Genomic DNA, 21,764 nt, shown 5'->3' with positions numbered 1-21,764 from the left:
AAAGATATTTGAGGTAATTTAATATTTTAAGGGAAAGACATTTAATTTAATCAGATGTATATAATATTTATTTATATTAAAAATCTGTACAACATTAAAGAAATGACATAAAGCTTGTATAGTCCAATTTGTGGGCTGTTTTCAGATCAGTTCATTGCCGAAGCTTAAACCTTAAACCTTAATCAAATATATTAATAATAATAATAATAATAATAATAATAATAATATATATTGTATATATATATATATATATATATATATATATATATATATATATATATATATAATATAAATACTTTATTGATCCCTGGGGGGGATTGGTTGCGTTACAGTTGCTCGTTAGTAAACAACACATTATACGAAATATAAATAATAATAATAACTTTAGAATATGTGCATTAAATTACAATATATATAGAAAATACAAAATAAGACATTCAGAATATCTATAGCACAGTATAAAACAGAAGTGTAATGGATAAATACTGACTAATATTAATAATGTTTGAGAACTGGATCCTGAATAATTAAAGAGCAGTATACAGTATAATAGTGTAAATGTTCACCAAACGTTAGAGGATCGATTTAGAGCGGAATTAAAGTGTTAAAGATGAGGCGTACAGCATTAGGCATTAGGTGGCGCACCTTTATTCAGTTCAATTCAATTCAAATGGGCTTTATTGGCAAAAAAACAAAAGTAATTTGTTACTATCAAACCCTCCTTAAGGCGAGATAAACCAGACCCACCTGCAGTAAAGTGAGATCAATTAAATAATGAAGAATTATTCCACTGAACCTGCTGATGTGAGTCAGTGTTCGCCTGTATTGTTTTTTATCTTTTTCGTATTTTAAAGTTTCACTAAAGCAAAACAAAAAGATTTAAAAGCTGCTTAGTCGTGTTTACGTTTGTAGTTTGAAACTTTTATTTTGAATGGCCTTACCGGAAGTAAGCCATGTACTATGAGATTGTGTGTAACTTTACGGTTTGTTACCGGCCGTTATACTGTAGAACGATGTGTACACTGCCCTCTGGTGGATGAAACCTGTAACTGCACCTCTGTCTGTTATTAAAAATCACAATCACAGAAATACTTTATTGATCCCGGGGGGGGATTGGTTGCGTTACAGTTGCTCAAGTTAGTAAACAACACATAATAATAATAATAAGATCTTTAAAATATGTGGACTAAATTACAATATATATATAAATATAAATATATATCTATTGTATTCCACAATGATATAACAATATACAGTAAATACAAAATAAGACATTCAAAATATGCTGAGTACAGTATAAAACGTGTAGTAAATCAGAGTATTGCACATTTCAGAGGCAATTTTGAGGGGATTTAATCAAATTGTATTATTATAATTATTATTATTATAAAATTTGATTAAATTTCCCCTGAAATGTTAAAAACTGCACTATACATATTTTAAATAATTATTTTCTATATATTGTTATATAGTGGACTATAATTAACCTATTGTTATACACATTTTTCGGTTTGCTATATATGTTGTTGTTATATGTTGTAATTTAATGCACATACTTTAAGGTTCCTATTATTATTTCTAATTCTTATAATGTGTTGTTTACTTACTTGAGCAACTGTAACCGCAACCAATCCCCCCCCGAAAACCAGAACTTAAATCAGACAAAATAAAAATATGAATACTATTTGTGAAAGTAAAAATAATAATGTATATAGTTAGAGATATTTTAAAGGAAAGACCTTTAATTTAATCAGATTTATCTGTGATAACATTAAATGTCTCTGTGGCATCATCACTACAGTCTGTGTTTTCCTCCCCAGTGATCGTGGTTCAGATGCATTGTTTAAAAACCCATCTGTACAACATTAAAGAAATGACATAAAGCTTGTATAATCCAGTTTGTGGGCTGTTTTCAGATCAGTTAATATGCTCCTCAGTCGGTTAATTGCAATATCCTTAATTTAAGTGATACCCTGTTATACTTACCGAAGCTCAAACCTTGTAAACCTTGTAGTGAATGTGAGAACTCTGTAGTTTGCATTCTGCACAGAGAACTGAAGTTGTGGGTCAACTGAGATGCACAATGATTACACTGAATTTAAACTTGTCACATACAGATAAACGTCTGAAAACCTTCACAGAAACTTCTCAAACAGGATCACCCGCTTCTCCTATTAATCATTCCAGGAATTTTATTTCTAAAAAAAGGCACAGACACGGTGTGTTTTTGAGGAGATGCCTGGGATGTTGGTTTTAATAACTTAGAAAACATTTATGTTACAGCGATACTACAGTAACAGTACAACAGAGAAATGGAAGGAGCTGCACTCACATCCAGTGGTGCCTGTTTGAAGCCAGATTTGTTGGACTGAACATTTTAAAACCAACAGATTCAGCCACAGAGGCGAACACAGGCGCACATCAGCAGGTTCAGTGGAATGATTCTGGACTCATTAATCTCCCTTTTACTGCAGGTGGGGTGGTTCATCTCGCCTTAAAGAGGGCTGCACCATCCTGATGAGAGAAAACTACACATTGGATTTGACTCAAGTGAAAATCCTCTGAGAGTCCAGGTGAGATGATATAAAATCAATGCTGTGATGATCAACATGCTGCCATTAAGGGGATTTTCCAGCTAACGAGGCCCTGTCCAAAGAGCATTTCATCTTATTCCTATCTAACGGGTGTTTTTTTTTATCCACAGTGGAGTCCCACAACACCTGAACGACGGCAGGAAAGTACCTGAAAGAACATTTAAACTCCAGCCTTTTTTTTTAACTTTTTTATAGTCAATGCCACAAACCCACATTTATCTGAGAGAGAGAGCAGGGCCAGTACGTAGCAGTAATCCCAACGATCAATACAACAATTAAATCTCATTTGATGCTTTTGGCAAACTGAGAGGTTCTTCTGCACAAACAAACAAACAAACAAAAGTAGTGATTCTTCTAAGGCTGACATTTTATGCACAAATCAACTGGTTTTGAACATTTTCAGATTTTTAAACCACTAATATAATCTGAGGTTTGACTGGTAGAAACTTGATTTTCTTGTCTTTTAATCATTAAAGTATGTTCTTCAAAATGATCATAAAGGATACAGTCGAACAACATTTGTCATGAACAAAGTTTCAGACCATGATCAAAAAAAAAAAACCAAGATCACTGGTGAACAACATGGCTACACAAACGTCTCTATGACCTTTTACAGATTATGATAAGATCGGCACATACAGGCAACAGTAAAAGTGCCCGACTCACTAAAAAGTTCAATTTTAAAATGGAATGAAAGTAGAAAAAATAAACCTCCTTCTCTTTACGTGCATCTTCAGTTCGCAGTTACGTGTCGACCTTTAAGGATCATTTTATATTCTCTAACAGGCAATTTTCCACAGATGAAAAGTGAAGAAAATGCACTTTTAATTGAGCAGTTTGGCCCTAAAACACGTCACAGAAAACACTTTTAAAAGGGAATTCGACCAGTTTGTTACTGTGGAAAAAAAAAAAAACATTGCTGAAATGAAAACTGCATTTTGTTTTCTTAAAACAAAACTTATTTCTTGCACCTGAAAAGCTTCAGAGTCGATCACATTGAAGAGTTTGTAACTTGAATGAGGGCCAATTTAAATATAATCGTAGTGTAAATGAGTGTAAATGTTCTTGAATCGTTAAAAGATGCTCTCATGCCGTGTGAGACTCATCAGATCACAACCGGAGCTGCAGACTGATCCGGGCCCGTATTTATCAAACCACTCAACAAACAGGAAGATAAAAGCTATTAATCACATTTATTGTGATTTGGATTTAAGAGAAAACTTGGTTTAGAGCTGATCCTCCGTGATCAGAGAGCACTTCTTCTGAGCAGGGCTGCAACTAACCATCATCATCATCGATTAATCTGTCGATCGTTGAACATTTGACGGGTTGTTACACGACTTTTTATTCTTTTATATTTACCAGAGGTTCAAACAAACAAGAGTAAATCTCATATTGATTTTGTTTCCATGATTTCTTCCCTATCTGTGTATTTATATATTCTAAAAAATATAGTATATTGTTGTTAATTGCTATTGCAGATGTTCAGGATTATAATATTTGTAGAAAAAGACAGCAGTGAGTAAAATGTGGAGGATTGTTTTAAGACAGTATGGCAGTATATCTAAGCAGCTGCTCTGAGCTTATTCTTACGCTCTGCTGTAAGTACGACTAAGTTGCATTATAAATCTGTGTCACTGCTCACTATCAGTGAAGATCTTTTTACTAAAACGTGTAATTCTCTGAAGTTTGACAAATACAGGCTCAGAGTTCGGACATCAGCTCAAAATCCTGCTCGTTACTGACACGAAGAAATAAAAAAAAGAAAGATCTGTAAGTAACTTTTGGGGGAATCAGTAGGAATCCAAAGACATGGGGAGTAACACCTCCTCCCACTAACAGCTCGGTTCGTGTGAACAGCAGGACGAAACTCATTTAAAGCCTGAACAGTGATCTGACTGGATGAAGTTAAAGGAATTCTTCCTTTCTGCCCGACAAAAACTTTTCTTTTCCACCAGATGAAACCGTTTGAGACCAGTGTAAACCCCTACAGTGACGGTTGGTAGAGAGAAAATAAAACAAAGTTGGTTTGACTGGTGACCGGCGTTAGTTTACTTCACCTGAGCCTCAATCAAAAAATAAAATAAATCTGTTCCTTCTTAAAAACTCCTGTTGTCTCCCTCAGGGATACGAAATGTTAAAAACCTTTAAAGATGTGCGACTCGGTGGCTGAGAGCGAGCCTTGAATCAGCTCCGGTGAACGGGCTCCATGCTGGTCTTGTTTCACACAGAATCTCAAACAAAAACAAGCGCGCCGTTGATGTTGAAACCTTATCGATCCACACATCGCTCACAGCAGCATCTCTCCTCCTCTCCTTCATATAGAAAATATAACACTATATTTTACAAGAGGACTAAGAGAACAGAACATCTATTATCTTACAAGGAACAGCGTACAGGCAAAGTATGTACAGCAAACCAGGTCCCAACAAGTCAAGGCTTTGTGGAACAAAATGAGTGAGCAGCCTGAAACCGAACACTTTGGATGCCGGAGAGAAAGTCCCGAATGTTACCCGGATCCAAAATGGTCCACAGAGACCTCCTGATCAGTTTAAGATCAAGATACTACAAGATGCAACCGGTTCAGGGGACTGTTGCACCAGCTGTGTGTAAGTTCAAACTTCGCCCAGTTATAACGTAAAATCCCACAGTTGTGATTTATGCATTAATAAAATAAAAGCAGTTGCACCACAGAGACAAGTTAAAAGAGAACTAAAGAGTAAAAATAGAAGCAAAAAGCATCAACATATAAAAATGGACGACATGACATAATATCTCTATCGCCCCCTGGTGGCTGGTTGCAGTACAGGTCATAAACCCCGCCCCCTCCATGTTAGCAGATGGGTTGGTAAACGTACAAAGCACACGTCAAATAAAGATGGTTTCTGTCATTTTAGATGGTTCTTATCACGCCGAGTACCAGTGTACGATGGCAGCGGCCGTATCCGGATATTTCAGCTTCATTTTCGTACATTGGAAGGAAGTCCATCTTTTATATGTCAATGGTAAAAACTTAATAGTTACACAAGAAGATAGGAACTAGTTTAGTTACCAGGCCTCTCGTGTCGACTTTAGGAAACCCAGTGCAGGAAAACAGTGTTTAGATGTTAAAATTTACTGTTTTAGGACACAAGTGGTGAATCCTTTTTGAATATCCCATAATAAACTGCATGGTGGTCAGTTTTTAAATATTTTCCACATTGTTCAGGCGGTCCTCATGTCCTCACTGCAGTTTATAACGGTTAGCAGCAATCAGTGCTGGCAGTTATATGAATATATTAACCAGGAATGCAGCTAATTCTTCTCATTATTCTTTCATCTGCTGATTATATTCTTAAATAATGAATTAACTGTTCTATAAAATGTCAGAAAATAGTAAAAAAAAAAAGCCCGTCAGAAATATCCTAAATCTCAAAAATGGTGTCATCAAATTAGTTTTTTGAGGGACCAACACTTTAAAACCTAAAAATATTCAGATTATTATCACATTAGACAAAGAAAAGCAGCGAACCCTCACCACTGAGAAGCTGTAACCAGAGAATATTTGGAGTTCTTTATTGAAAAAAGGACCTAAACGACGTCACTACGGAAGAGGGGTCAGGGCATTAAAGTCAGAAGTCAAATAAAGTTTGCACAATGTACATCACAACTGGTGTAAACTCTAGTATTCGTTAACTACTCAGACGGATGTCTCCAAACCAGAACTATCTGCATGGGTCGATACCATTACAGGTACTTGAGAAACTGCTGTTTTTGTTTTTGGGATCAGGTCTGGTCTCTCTAACCATCAGGTCACATGATCCAAAGTGTTCGGTCTGACACTGACACTCGCCTTGGTGGCGGGTTATTAAGTGCTATGAGAATGACGATGTGCTTTAGCATGAGGTACACTACAAACAGATTCCTGTGTCCAAAAATGAAGATGAATGTACGATCCTCTCAACGTCCGTAACTCAAGAGCTCAGAGAAATGGTCGTGATAACCTCCGGCTGTGTGTGTGTGAGTGCGTCCACTGAAAACACGGAGTGCCGCCGGTCCCAGCTGCGAGGTCGCGTTCGGTCCGGCTCCTTCTGCCAGAGGGTGACGATGAGTGTGAATGAGTACTCGTGAGTTTGTGTTGTGACGTACAGCACGTGATGGTGGATAGCACTCTACCACAATTACAACAGCGAGGAGGAAGAGCAAGACAGGAGAGTAAGAAGGGGGGAGAGAAAGAGGTGGAGGGAGAGAGATATCCAGTTTCAGTGGTGGTTTGTGGGTAAAAAGGCCTGACAGTTAAAAGAAAAAAAACTGAAACAAAGAAGCGAGCGTTACTCACACAAACACAGCCATCATGACTGCGGACTGTTCTGGACAGAGTTTAATGAGTCTGTCTGGCCCTCCTCCTCTTCCTCCTCCTCCTCCTCCTCCTCCTCATCTTCCTCCTCCCCTGGATGTAAGGGGCCATTGTGCCTGCCCTGTCTGCCTGATCCTGCACTGTCCCTGGGCACAGTGGGACCTCCAGCCCCGGGCTTCGCCGGGCCTCTGGAGGTCCGATGTCCGTTTGACGGAGACAGGCTACGGCCCCTCCCCTTTTCCTGAGCGTCGCTGTCGTTCTTGCTGTCGGCCCTCCTCTCTCCCGCTGAAGACTTTTTGGTCGTCATCTTCTGTCTTCCCTCCTCTTCCTCCTCCTCTTCCTCCTCATCATCGTCGGAGTCGATGCGGTTGAGTCTTTTGCGGATCGGACGATCCTCTTCCGACGACGATTCCGATTCATCCGACTCATCGTCATCGTCTTCGTCCGTCGAAGGCCGCCGTTTCTTCAGCATCTGGGCGAGTCGTTTGCGCCGCTGCTGTGACAGAATCTCTCTCCTCTTCCCCCTGCCCATCTTCTCCAGGTCCTCCTCCTCTTCTCTGTCTGTCCTCCTTAATCTCCTCCGCTTGTCTCTGTCCTTCTCCTTCTCCAACAGCTTCCTTTTCAGCCGCCGGCCTCTCTCTCTGTCATCCTCTTCGTTGTCTTCGTATCTTCTCCGCTTGTCTCTCGTCCGGTTTCTCCGGAGGTCTTCCTCCTCTCTTCTCCTCCTGTTCACTCTCCTCCTCTGCTCATCGTCCTCTTCGTCTTCATAATCATCCTCATCCGTGTCTCTGGAAGAGGCCGACACTAAAGGGGAAAAGAAAAGGAAAGGATTTGTTGGGTGGAATAAATCTTTGCTGAGGTGCATTTAATAAACTCCTGACAACAGTTTGATAAACTACATTACAGATCCCATTTCCAGTATTTACAAATGTATTCTTTGCTAGAGCCCCTTCCTAAACAGTGTGAGGACAGTATAACTTGTATTAGGCTCACAGTGCAAAAAAGTAATCCCCAGAAAGTAAAAAAAAAGCCTCGTTTCTGGGAAAGGACACTTATTTTTGGTCTAAAAAGAATATTAATCTTGTTAAATCTGTTTTGCATTAGAAACGTAATCTGGTTTTAAGAAACTATATCGAACTTTGTCAGTTTGCATAATTAAACTTAAACAAGGGCACCTGGTAAACAGCGAGTAGGTCTTTTTTTATAGCACTTCTATTGTGTCAAAACATTTAAATACATTACTGATATGTTTTTATTAATTAGTATATGGAGACCAGCCTTTATAACATTCTGAGTTGCTCCCTATTCTGCCTTTCTGTATTTGCCTAAACCCCTAAACTTCTCTGAGTTGCAGTCACTCACTTAAATCATGATCTACCGACTAACTGGTTTACTTTGATCAGGCAAGCTGAGTAAAGTTCACATAGTTCACATCAGTAGATTTCTCATAAGATCCTTCAGTGTTAAAACCACAACAAGAGAAAAAATAACTTCCACACCCAAATCAGTTCAACCCTGTATATAAAAATGACTAAAGGTGAAGCACCAATTTGACATGGATGCTGCTGAATGTGCTGAATAGGTTGTGAAGCCCTTTGAAATGATGCTGCAGATGCCAGCGGCCACTGACCATCGCTGTAGTCACTGGAGAAGCGCTCCTTGCGTGGTCTGCCGCGGGGTTTAACCTTGTTCCTTTTGGTGGAGGTCCGGGAGTTGTCCGATGACTCAGACGTTTCGCGGTAGTTGACCTGCTGGCGCTGGCCCCGCCTCAGGCCCCGCCTTTTTTTGTCAGCGTCGCTGTCAGTCATGTCGCTGAACTGATCGGAGTCTGGAGAAGGAAATGGAGATAGACGGTGAAAATGTACAGATATCAATGTTTATTATCGATTAACTCTTTATTTATTAAGCAATAATGCTAAATATTCTCTGGTTCCAGGTTCTCAAATGTGATGTTTGGCTCTTTTCTGTAAGATCTTTGGGTTCTGGGCTGTCGGTCGGACCAAACTACACATCTGAAGACGTCACTCTAAACTTTTGTCAGGTTTTTAAAAATACATTTTACATTTTACGGTAATTTATTCATTAGTTGCATTAATTGATTGTTTTTTTTCAATAAATCTTCTCATTTGAGGAGCTGGCTCCAGAGAAGGTCTGGTAGTTATTTACTTTAAAAGTGCCAAAAACAAAAACCCATTTATCAAAATAGTTGAACTCCACTTTGTATTTTTAAATATTTATTATCATATATTATATAATACACAATCAATTCTGCAACTGTAATACAAAAACAATCTGTCTAACATTGAGGCTCACCCATTTCCTCTTCAGTGTCTTCCTCCTCTTCCTCAGAGGAGCGTCTCCGCCGCCGTCTCAGCCGCTTCCTACCCCTGCGTTGGGTCTTGCTGGGTCGGTGTTTAGGTACCCCTCTCGGTGCCCGTCTGGGGCGGGTCCCACTGTCCAAGCTGCCCACGTCGCTGCCCGCTTCTTCATCTTCCTCCTCCTCATCCTCTGCCCCTGATGCAGCAAAATCCTCATCCTCTGAGCTTTGGGGGGAGAGGATGAAGAAAATAAGCCAAATGGAAGAAAATACTTTTTTAAAAGAGAGACTGAGGACACGGAGAGTGAAGAGCGTGTGTTACCTGTTGCTGAGCATGAACTCGTCTTCGCTCTCTGCTGCCGTGCTGTCACTCTCCAGGTCGTTCAGTCTCCGCTTCTTCCTGTTTCTGGCAGAACGGGGCTGGCTTCTGATTGGCCGCTGGCTCTCCTTCCCGTCCTCTGACAGGATGGCGGTGATTTCTTTGCCTTGGCCCGCGCCTACGTCAGAACAGTCCAAGTTATAAAAGGTCTACTCTTTTTCTCCTGGGGTTAAACTTTATGATGAAGACATATATACAAATAATAGGCTTGGAACCATAATGTGAGTCTGATTTTTTCCCACATTAAAATCCATACTCAGTGTATGTTCACTGGTGGCTTTAAGTTTCCTGGAGCTTTGTGGAATAACTAATTAAGCCATCATTAATGTTGTTTTATTCTGCCAGATGTCCGGGACCAGATCTTACAAGTAGGGGATCTCTTGAATCCCTTATTATTTAATCTGAAGTTCAAATAAAAACACTATAAACAGAAGTTCACACGTTCAGCTCTTGCAAATATTGATGTATTCGCCGATACTGAACTGCAAAACCGCTCTGAATACCTGCTGTCTAAAGGAAGAAATACATAAAATAAATAGTTTTTTAACCATCACATCATCCACTCACCACCACAGAGGTCTCCGATGTCCTCCTCTATGGCCTCATCGATGGCATCGTCAAAGTCATCAAACCTGCAACACAAACAAACAAATCAGATGTTGATTTGCCTGTCTGGGATTTTATGTTTTTATTGCTTTGGAAACATTCAAATTTGCTCGCAACCACTGAACGATTTCCCAAGTCATCACACTATAAAATTATAGTTGCAGTGCTGATGTACTGAAGTGTTTCAAGAGCCATTTTGGCTCTTCACAGGTCAAATAGGCAATAATGGGACTGAAATATAGACCCATTCACTTTTTACACAGTTGGTTGCAGAAGACGTCTGTATGTTCTGGTTTCTTTAATCCTCTGTGACAGTGAACTGAATATCTTTGAGTTGTGGTCAAAGACATTTCAGGACAGAATCTTGGGCTTTGGGAAACAGTGATCAACATTTTTCATCATTTTCTGACATTTTATTGACCAAACTAGTAACTGATTAAGCGAGAAAATAATCGACGGATTACTCGATAATGAAAAGAATCGTTAGTTGCAGCCTTAGTAAACAGGAATGTAAACAATGGAGGTTCCAAATTATTTTTAAAAAATGGAAGAAAAAACACTATACATTGAATACGTGTGTTTTGGTGACAAACACTAAATGTAACTTTGTTTGTTTACAATAAAACCCCTTTTACCCTTTAACCTTTAACACACCCACCTGTAGCTGATGTGCTTCCTGGTTCTGGTCGATCTCCTCCCCAGATTTTTGCTCTTTTTGGAATCTTTCTTCTTTGCCGACTTCTCCTCTTCTTCCTCGTCTCCTTCCTAAGACGGTCAAAACAATTTGTAATGTTGAAATATAAACAGATGGTCACGTCAAGTTTGTCTCACAAGTTCAGACTGTCTGAACTGTTGCTGCAGTCCATCTGAAGTCCAAAGCTGAAAAGTCCCACCTGAGATTTGATTTACTGACTGAATGATAATGAATGCTGCTTGTGATTTCTGCCATTAAAAACATGTCGAAACTGATAGAAAAATAAAACTCCTGCACTCAGTAATCACATTATTCCCCACGTTCAGGCTGAGTTGAGTGCAAATCTGTTTACAGTAAAACATGTTTAAACTGACGGGGATTATTATGAAGCTCTGTGTTAACTAACAGTACAATGAAAAAACTCACAGGGATGATGTTCTCCACACTGATCCCAACGTACACCAGCCGCTCCCTCCTGCAGAGACAGGGAGAGAGGAGGGTCAAAACACACATTTTTCAGGAAGTCAATCACAGTGTGTTTGTGTGTGTGTGTGTGTGTGTGTGTGTGTGTGTGTGTGTGTGTGTGTGTGTGTGTGTGTGTGTACCTCCTCTCTGCTCTCTCTCTTTTCTTCAGAGCACTGTCCAGATTCTGCAGCTGCTCCTCCAGTTTCTCACACAGCAGCTTCTGAAGGGAGGAAAACCAAACACCAAAAAAATCTGTCACTCTTGAATTAATTTAATCTCAACACTATATTAGTATCACTCAAATGTGTCCAATGCAGAGAGTGGTGAAAACGTTCAGTAACTGAATCTGTCTGGTCAGATTTGTATGCTTATTCTTTGGTCAAATAGTTCCTGATTGTTAGAAATAGATTGACTGTTATTTAGAAAAGAATATTTTCAGTATCTCTTGTTAAATATACATTTCTCCATTACTCAGTTACTTTAAGATTTTAGTGACCAAGCAGTCGGACTTTAGAGAGAATGCTCATTAATATGTTTTCAATAGTTTTACCAATAACACATGAACAGGTTAATAGTTTGATATAATGAGAGAAAAATGTGCTTTACAGTATGTGTCAGTCCTGCTCTCTGTCACACACACACACAGCTTACATGTTGGCAGGGGGGACAGAACCACTCTCCATCTGGAATCAACATGAGCGGCGGCCGCAGACAGGCAGTGTGGTATCCACTATCACAAGAGTCACACAGCAGGATCTGAGGACACACACACACACACACACACACACACACACACACACACACACACACACACACACACACACACACACACACATAAATATACAGTGAAATAACTCAAAAGAGTTCTAAGTACTCTTAGTGACAACTCTAGCTGTGACGTTAACCACACTTTCACTGTGTAAAACTACTAACTGACAACAAAGCTTTTAGATGGCTTTAATATTTTGGATTTACTTGCGTCTTCGGTATAAATATATAGTGCAATTATTACTAGATTAAACGATTCATCAATAGATAGAGATGACAGTTTTTATAACCGAATTATGGTTCAAGTCATTTATCAAGGAAAAGATAACAGATATTTGCTGGTAAAGCCTTCTTAAATGTGCATCGCTGCATTTCTCTCTCACATTGAGCTCATCTCAGTCATTCTTTATGGAGCTGGCTTTGTGCACTCATGTTGAAACAGGGGAAGGCCTTTCCAAAACTATTACCTCTCAGCTGGAAATACACTATAGTATGAAATATCACTGTATGCTATAGCACTAAAGTTTCTATTAATTTAAACCACAGCGCACCAAAACGTAGATCAAAAGTACCTAAATGTATGTAGACAGGAGTGCAAATCACTTTGTGTATATACATATCTATAGATATATATCTATAGATATCTATAGATAAATATATATATATATATTTATCTATAGATATCTATCTAATAAAATGGATAAATGGATAAATAATAGCTAATTCAATCTGTAGCTAGACCCATGACAGAAATGCTTATTTTTACTTCCTTTTTTACCTTGCAACGTGCTGTTTCTGCATGTAACGTGGGATTTGGAGAAAGACCCACAGGGAAGTGGTCAGGGATAATGAGAGATCAAAGTTGCAGGTGTATGCTGTCTGTTGCATCGCTGTATCCTTTACTGTCTGAGTCATAGTGTACTGGACTTACTCTATACTCTGCTTTTTTGATTTACCTGTATATTAATGCCCTGGTATGCCTTTATTTTATGTTACTGACAGATGTTACTTGTTGACCTATACCTGCACACTTGTGGTAAATAAAGAGTGAAACAGTCTCTCACCAGTTCAGGGTGGTTGGGCAGGCCACAGTGACTGCAGGCGTCCTCACTGGGAATTTCCTCTGATTTACATGTTTCTTCTGAGTCGCTCCCTCCTTCGCTCTCCTCCTCTCCTCGCTTCCTCCCGCTGTCCTCCACCTCCCCTCCCTCATTCAGTTTGCGTCTCTTCGAACGAATGTTGGACCATCGGGCGCGTCGATGCCTCCGTTTGCCCTTAAAACGCAACAGAAGAAGAGAAACAGTCAAACAGACATAAAATAGGGCGGAAAAATAATGTTGTGTTCATTTTCACGCACACTTATTACCCTTTGTTTTCTTATTTGACCAACAGGTTCTGTTTTTCTGTCTCTCTTTGTAGTCGAGTCCTGCTCCTCTTCATCTTCTTCCTCTTCTTCCTCCTCGTCGTCCTCCTCCTCTTCCTCCCTCGTTCTGGAGGACAGACCCTGTTTCTTTTGCGGTTTCTTTCTCTGGCTCTCAGCCGCCTTTGAGCTCGGCCTGCAGGTTGGCAAAGCAGATGATCTTCAAGAAAAGAGGTGCAGATGGGACTGAATTTATTGTCAAAATCAAACCAGCTGAACCTCAGATTACAATGGACAACGTTTATTCTCCGATCCACCAGTTTCATCCATTTTATTACACACATACCTGCAAATCCTCGCAGATCTCCTCAGTGGCTTCCCTTCCTCTTGAACCTCCTGCTCCCTCTCTTTGTCCTCCTCCTTCACTCCTTTCCCCTTTACCTTGTTTCTTCTGTGGGGAGGAATCTTGATCTTTAACCTGATTCCTTCTTTTTGGAGCTCAGAGGAGGCCTCCTCCAGGGGACCCTGCCTCTCCTCTGATCCAATCCCAGTGCCCGTCACCCTAAACGGGGCTGCCAAGCCACCGTTGACTCCGTCTCCCTGGTGGTCTTTTTTATCCTTCTGGTTCAGAGGTGGACTGGTGCTCTCTGATTCTGCATCCAACTTTCCTAAAGTGCTTTTATTCTTTTCATGGTCATCTTTACTTCCTTCTTCAGCTGCAGGGTGCCCAGACACCTCTCTTATCTTCTCCTCCCTCTCCTCCAGGTTGTCACATTTCTGTTGATGTGTTTTTGTCCCCCTGTCTACCTGCTCCTCTGTCAGTTTTTTACCCTGGTCTTCTGTCGTCTGTTTTTTGGGTTCCTCTGTGGACTGCGACAGCAAGGAAACACTAACAGAATCCACTTTTCTCTCTGATAATATTAATTTTCTGGCTGTTTGAGCCTCCATTGCTACATGAGGAAGAAGAGCGGCAGCGGCGGCTGCTGCTGCCGCGTCCCCTTCAGCAGGTCCCTTCCTTACCAGCACTGACTGCCGGCTCACTTCCCTCTCTTCCTCCACAGCTCTGGAGCCCTGGTGGTCTAAACTCGGCCCATTTTGTTCCTGTTGCTCTGCACCGGGGGCTCTGTGGCGCTCAGATGGGCTGCGGATGACCCCTACATGACCTACAACACCAACCTGACCTATGACACCTATGACTCCATTTTGTCCCTCTTTGTGCGGCAGGAGGAGAGATGCTCTCCCGTTGGTCAGCTCCTGCCTGGATGCAGTGACCACTAGCTGTTGCTGTTGCTGTTGCTGCTGCTGTTGTTGTGAGGCAGGTTGACCACCAGGGGGCGCTAAGGAGTCAGATAACTTCCCCTCTCGTCCATGACTGTCCTTGGTCTGGATCACTGAGGGGTTGCAAACAATAATACTACTGCTGTTGTTAAGGTGGTTGGTGTGGTAGCTCTCTGCAAGCTTTAGCTCCCTCTTCTTCAGTGGTATCTTGGCCTGCTGGCTGCTCCTGACAACTGCCCGCTCTGCTTCTTCTTCCTTCTTCATTTCCTGTTTTGTCACAGTCGCACCTGGTGCCATGACGACCGACACAGCATTCTTGGGGGCCTCAGCATCCCTGGATTCTGATTTGATGATGGTGGTGATCGTGCTCACGCGGTTATCAAAGGCAGGCGGTCTGTGGTCAGGCTTCTCCTCTTTCAGCTCAGCCTCAGTGTTTTCCTGCTTGACAGGCTGCGTCTGCTCCTGCTTCAGCACTGTGAAACAAAAAAGACAAAACAATTATACTCTTGCAAACAAGAGAGGAGTGCTAGGAGCAGATCAGGGTGTGTCTACCAGTCACTTGTGTCTTCTTGTATCTGGCAAGTAAAAGAGTGAAAGCTGCTGGATACTTTGGCCAGTTTCCCTCTTTTTCAGTGATAAAAACAAAATTGTGTCCTGATGCTTGAGGGGTTTAAGATGCTAACCATGTAACCAAAACTTTTCATACCCAAGCAACAGAAGTAGACCCTCTTTTAGGTAGTAGCTCCTCTAAAGTTATGTCCAAATGAAGAAAAACATTGCCGTAAAGAGTGTGATTTCCCAAAACAAAATGAACAATAGCGCATGATATGAAATGATTTTTCTATTGTCATATTGCACTGCCCTAATCGGATCTATCATATTCTAGTATCCATCACATTTCTATAGCGTAGTGATTCTCAGTTCAAGAGCACTTTTCTCAAAAATGGAATAACTAGAAGTTTCTTTGATCTACATACCTGGTCTTAGGGGTTTCTCTTTGTTTACAGCGTCAACCGTTTTACTGTCAGTGTGTTCCTCTGCGGTCTTGGAGGGTTCGGGGTTAGTGCTTCCAATGGCCTCATCCCCTAAATTGTCGTAACACACAGACACACACACACTCAGTCCCGCACAAACCAATCTTGGCCTACTGGGTATTTTAAGTTTTTAATCATTACTACTACTACTACTACTACTACTACTACTACTACTACAACTGTAGAGTGACTATTGCCACAATGTAAACCAAGCAAGAACATTATGTGTTGACAAATCTTCCCTTTAAAGACTGGAGGGTTTTTTTGGTGAACAGCTACTTTGAATATTTTCTGTGTTAAAAATGTGATATTGATACTACCATGCATTTATAAGCTCAGCAGATTTTTCCCTCCAGGATATAAACCCTACGATCCAAAGCAAAATCTACTCATTCGCCCCAACACACCTGCATCTTGCACTGTGGGGCTGGGGCTCCCGGGGCCAGCTTGGTTCGGGTCCTGGTCTTGATTAGGGTTCGGCTCAACCTGTGACTTCAGCAGCTCCAGAGCTTCAGCCAGGTCATTACGTGTCCTGAGAAGAAAAAGATGTAACAATAGAGAAGAATTTGTATAGACTTTGAGCAGAAAGTGGTTAACTGATGTGGCACTGCAGCCTTTTATCCAACAAAAATAAGTAATGAGACAGGACAAGTGTGTAAGGAGGAGGATCTATTGGCAGAAATTGAATAGAATATTTATAGGTATATTTTTGTGTTGTCGTTACCTTAGAATGAGCCATCAGATGACGATGTGACGATAGCCTGAGCAAAGTTATTATAGTTAACTAAAACTAAACTAAAAACTAAAACTAGTTGTGAAAAAACATTTTAGTAGACTGAAAACTAAAACAATATTGTGTACTTACAAAAATAAAATAAAATATAAGTATACATAGTCTTTAGTTTATGTCAAATTTGTCAACACAACAAGCATGAGGAGGCGTTGGTGCATGTTTATTGAGACTGTGAGTCAATGTGTTTGTATTGTAATAATTCTATTCTGAACTTTCCCCTGACAAACACCCCCCATATTACAATTTAAAAAACTAAAAGTAACACTAAAACTAATAAAAACTAAACTCAAACTAAACATTTTTAACTGAAACGAGCAACCCACTCTGGAAACTAACTGAAACTAAACTGAATTGAAAACAAAACTGTAATTTTAAAAAATTATGATGCTAATAATAATACAAAACTATAATAACTCTGAACCTGAGACAGTATCTACACATTGAGAGGTAAATCCACCAGGCTGAGACAACAGTACTACCTGACAATACACTTCCAGGTGGATCCGTCCAGATCGTCCTGCTCCTCCGTGTACAGCCGGATGTTCTGCTCGTGGTCCAGCTGAAGCCAGTACATCAGGCCCTGCTGGTCCCGACCTATCGGCTGCAGACGCATCTTCTCCGGGTCCTCCTCGTTTATCGCCATCTTGAACTTTAGGTTGTCATCGAACTGACATTCGCAGAGATACTGCAGGGTAAACAAGATAAATGAGTGAAAGGAAGAGGAGGGAGATGAAGGCGAAAGGTTAATGTGGTTGTTGCAGTCTTCTGGATGCACTAATTACATGAAGTAAAAACAGGGCATGTCGTACTTTAAGGATGCTCGACTTGCACTCCATGGACATTTCCTGGTAGCCCTTCTGTTCCATTTCCCATGCCCAGGTATTGTTCAACTCCTGGCAAACCTACAGGAAACAATGATTAGATTTCACTGCATACAAGCACGTTTGCACAAGTCATCCATCCCATCACTGATGTGTCTGGTTTAATGTTCACTGGTTTGTCCAGTCCTCTTTCAATATTTCTCCATCTGTTGACCACAACAGAAAAAACAGGCTCTACAGTAAGTGGGAAGTTCTCAGACGTCACTCCACTTAAAGCTCCACAAGCTCAGAGTCTTCTGTACAACAGTAAATAACATACAGGGGCTGTAACTGCATCCCGGTCCCATTAACTAACGCCATTCCTGCACAATTACTTTAAGCTGTGGGGTGTGGTCACAGGTGAGAAACTTGAGCACAAAGTTGAGGAGAAGCAGCAAAAGAGCACTCCTTCCAAAGAAAGCTGAACGTACTGATGGTTGAACCTATTCAGTAAGTCCTGTTAACTCGACAAGTGAGTGGAACCTGAAGCCAAACACACAGACGTACACAGAGCACTCACCTTAGCCAGGTATTTTTCCCAGCGGTCAGTAGACACAGACCTCCCCAGTTTTCTGAGCAGCTTCACGTGGAGCTCCACAAGGGGTTTAGGAACTGGAAAACACACAGGATGAATAAAAACATGACTGTATATCTTAGCTTTTTTTTATAAATCAATGCAAGCCCAGTGTCAATAAACATTCATCCTGCTAAAGTGCCCTTAAGCCAGCTGCCCGGTCGCTCTTCCTATAGCTGACCCTGATGTCTGTTAGGAGGCTAAAGGGGGCAGATCATTTGTCGTTTGAAGCTCAAACAAATCACAAAACACAGGAATAGGATTTTTCATTCGTGTTTTGTCAACATTTGAATTAAAATGTGTGTCATAGTGTTAGAGTGAACAGTTCTAGATTATTCTTTTAGGGGATTTCTAATGAAAACAACTTTATGACAACAGAGATGAACTCAACAGTGCGATTAGATCTTAAACTGGTTTCAAGATTCATCATAACGCTGACTTTAGAAACAAAAACAGAGGTGTTGATTAATGAAAAACAGCTTCATAACAACTGATAAACAACTTGACAGCAATGCCTTTCAATCTAAGCTCTGGCACTGTCCTTGCTTGTATCTTTATATGACATCTCTTCCAGCAGCTGTTGGAAAACAGCCAACTACTCCTGAATGAATAAAAGGAAAGGAGGATGTTGACTATGTTGGTGGTTCTCAAAATTGGTTGCCAGCGACTTCCTGGGTAGATAGTTGTGTGAATGTAAACACAGTCATACTGAGCAGCGGCTCTAAAGCTGAAACTTACGATAAAATAATAGTGTGACAGTTAAAGGTCTAAAATATTAAAATAAGATCACATGGTCATCTTCAAGAAGTTCATTACAGCCCACCAGATCCAAAACCAGCCTTATGTTATTGATTATTCTGCAGCTTTTCATAAAACCTGACTTACATTCATCCATTAGGTCGTGCACTCCAGGTTGCAGATGATCGGATCGATGCCAGTATTCTATATTTGCTGATTAATAAAATGATTTGTTGCCAGTTATCAATAATGAATGTATCTCTGTGTTGCTTAAGAATAAGGGTTACAATCCCTCGCTTTACTGAACTTTAGCTTTACTCACTGTAAATCTTTACATCTCTCTTGGGAAGTTATTTATTAATAAGATGAGAACTGTTACTGACACATAAAGCTATAAAATGCATGAATAACTTAATGATATTTTACTGGAGACTAGATTCATTTTAGACTGCATCCAAACTTTTGGTCATTCCTGTTTATCTTCTTATCTTTCTCTGTTTCACTGTTTATTGTCTTCGTTATATTTATGATTGATCTGTCCTCTTATTGTTGTCATGATGCTGTTATGTTTCTGTCTTTCCAAATAAAGAACAACAAAAGTCTGCAGTCAGTGTGAGACCTTCACGGACCCTGTTCATTTACAGGAAATTCCAGTTGTCTCTGCTGGCTGTGAACCATCAACTTATACTTTCTACATTATTTAACATCATCGACACAGACTCGGAATTCACGAACCACTGAAAACACATTAACTCACGCCTGACTCTGACATGTTGGAGGCACATTACAGCTAACTGGAGTATAAATATTAGCGGTTGTGTCTAACTTTATTCAGTATACCGTTGTGGGTGCAGGCTAAACAACTAACGGTCACCTAAAAAGCTACCAACCACCGACTGACCGAGACCGTTTACAAACCAACAAACACGAACACTTCGACTCCTAAACGTGTCTGTTTAACCCAACGATAACTCGGCACATCAACTTTAATCCTTCGTGTTGTACTTTTGACTAAAAGTTGACGGAATCCTTGATGCTAACGAGTTAGCCAGCAGCGAGAATCCCTACAGCGCATGCGCAGAACTGACAGCCACTCCACCAATGGCACACACAAATAAAAAAATAATAATAATAATAATAATAATAATAATAACAACATCCAGTGTTTATAGCGAACATCGGTGGCTCGGTGTTGACAGCCGCGTACTGTACACATCGACAGCGGGTGAATAGGAGCACCGTGAGCACACACTGGATCCATTAACACAGCGGGACGTTGGTGTCCTTCCAGCCCGGCTGCCTGTGAGGCAAGGCCGGGGAAAAATTACACCTGACACCGCTCCGGAGCTAGCGGCTGCCGGTGGGGCTGCTCCCGGCTCACACACCGAGCTCACTCATCGATATCATTATTGATGACATTATCGATGAGCTGGCACTTGACTCGAGCTGAAACCCTCCGGGGTGCCTTACTAAAAAACACCCCCCCTCGTTAGTGTCCGCCTCCCCTAACTTTAGCACTTGAGTCCGGAGTGTCTGTTAGCTGTCTGTTAGCCGTCTGTTAGCTCCGGATCAACGGCTCCTCACAAACAGAAGAGAAAACAACCGACCACTAACTAACGCTGCTGCCCCCGGGGGCCACACACACTGCATCTATCCCTCCTCATCCTCCTCCTCCTCCTCCTCATCATCATCATCGTCGTGAGGAGGAAGAGGAGGATGAGGAGGGTGATGGTGATGGTGGTGGACCCCCTTCTCCTTCGGTTTCAAGTGTCGCAGCTCTTCCACCATCTTCTTCTTCTTCTTCTTCTTCGCCCCGCCGACAGCGACCGACCAGCGGGCTCCTACCTGTCGTGGTGTCCCGCAGATACCGCTCCATCTGCGGGAGCGTCACCTCGGGCAGATCCAGCGCCGCTCCGTAGCGCTCCAGGAACGAACAGACCTCCGCGAAGCTCGGGCAGAGCGCCGGGCCGGAGCTTCTCACCACCACCACCGGAGCAGCCATCTTTCCAGGCGGAGAGAAACGGGAGGGGAGGGCTCGCTGCTCGGATGCGACTGTGCGCGAATGAAATGAATGGAAGGAGTGAAGCGGCTGCCGGGGTCAAGCTGGAGAGGGCGAGGGCGCGGCTTCCGGGTGGGGTTTTCAGAATAAAAGCGCTCGGGTTGTGGGTTTGTGTGGAAGCGCGTTTCTGCCAGTGGGACTTAAAGAATTAGATTCTGTAAGTTATTAATGATAAAGCTTTGTTTTAGATAATGATTTTATATTTTAAAATAGTGGCTGGGTACCTACAAATAATGGCTTAGTCAGTCAAAATAATGACATAGTAACACAAAATAATGACATAGTAACTCAAAATAATGACAAAGTAACACAAAATAATGATTTAGTAACTCAAAATAATGACAAAGTAACTCGATATAATGACTTAGTAACTCAAAATAATGACATAGTAACACAAAATAATGACTTAGTCACTCAAAATAATGACTTAGTAACTCAAAATAATGACTTAGTCACTCAAAATAATGACAAAGTAACACAAAATAATGACAAAGTAACTCAAAATAATGACTTAGTAACTCAAAATAATGACAAAGTAACTCAAAATAATGACTTAGTAACTCAAAATAATGACTTAGTATCTCAAGATAATGACAAAGTAACTCGAAATAATGACAAAGTAACTCAAAATAATGACATAGTAACTTAAAATAATGACTTAGTAACTCAAAATAATGACTTAGTAACTCAAAATAATGACATAGTAACTTAAAATAATGACAAAGTAACTCAAAATAATGACAAAGTAACTCGAAATAATGACAAAGTAACACAAAATAATGACTTAGTAACTCAAAATAATGACATAGTAACTTAAAATAATGACTTAGTAACTCAAAATAATGACTTAGTATCTCAAGATAATGACAAAGTATCTCAAAATAATGACATAAATATATCAAAATAATG

The 21,764-nt window shown here is 40.7% G+C and overlaps 1 protein-coding gene across 2 annotated transcripts; it reads right to left on the bottom strand.

Moving 5' to 3' along the window:
• Nucleotides 1-2,222: 2,222 nt before the first annotated feature.
• Nucleotides 2,223-20,856, bottom strand: rsf1a (remodeling and spacing factor 1a). 2 transcript variants are annotated; one of them, XM_051397234.1, is made up of 18 exons: nt 20,642-20,856; nt 18,005-18,096; nt 17,434-17,526; nt 17,104-17,309; nt 16,239-16,363; nt 15,775-15,882; nt 13,866-15,270; nt 13,526-13,739; nt 13,224-13,433; nt 12,043-12,147; nt 11,532-11,611; nt 11,353-11,401; nt 10,891-10,997; nt 10,194-10,258; nt 9,570-9,744; nt 9,244-9,473; nt 8,561-8,758; nt 2,223-7,734 (listed from the first exon to the last, which is right to left on the bottom strand). In XM_051397234.1, the coding sequence occupies exons 1-18, from the start codon at nt 20,796-20,798 to the stop codon at nt 6,926-6,928; spliced, it is 4,428 nt and encodes a 1,475-aa protein (XP_051253194.1). In that variant the 5' UTR covers nt 20,799-20,856; the 3' UTR covers nt 2,223-6,925. The 2 variants fall into 2 exon arrangements, with proteins under 2 accessions (XP_051253194.1, XP_051253195.1); XM_051397235.1 differs by having other exon boundaries at nt 13,526-13,715.
• Between the last annotated feature and the right edge of the window lie 908 nt (nt 20,857-21,764).

This window comes from Dicentrarchus labrax, unplaced genomic scaffold (assembly GCF_905237075.1).
Source record: "Dicentrarchus labrax unplaced genomic scaffold, dlabrax2021, whole genome shotgun sequence".
Classification (NCBI taxonomy): domain Eukaryota; kingdom Metazoa; phylum Chordata; class Actinopteri; family Moronidae; genus Dicentrarchus; species Dicentrarchus labrax.
This window is presented reverse-complemented; position numbering and strand designations above follow the sequence as displayed.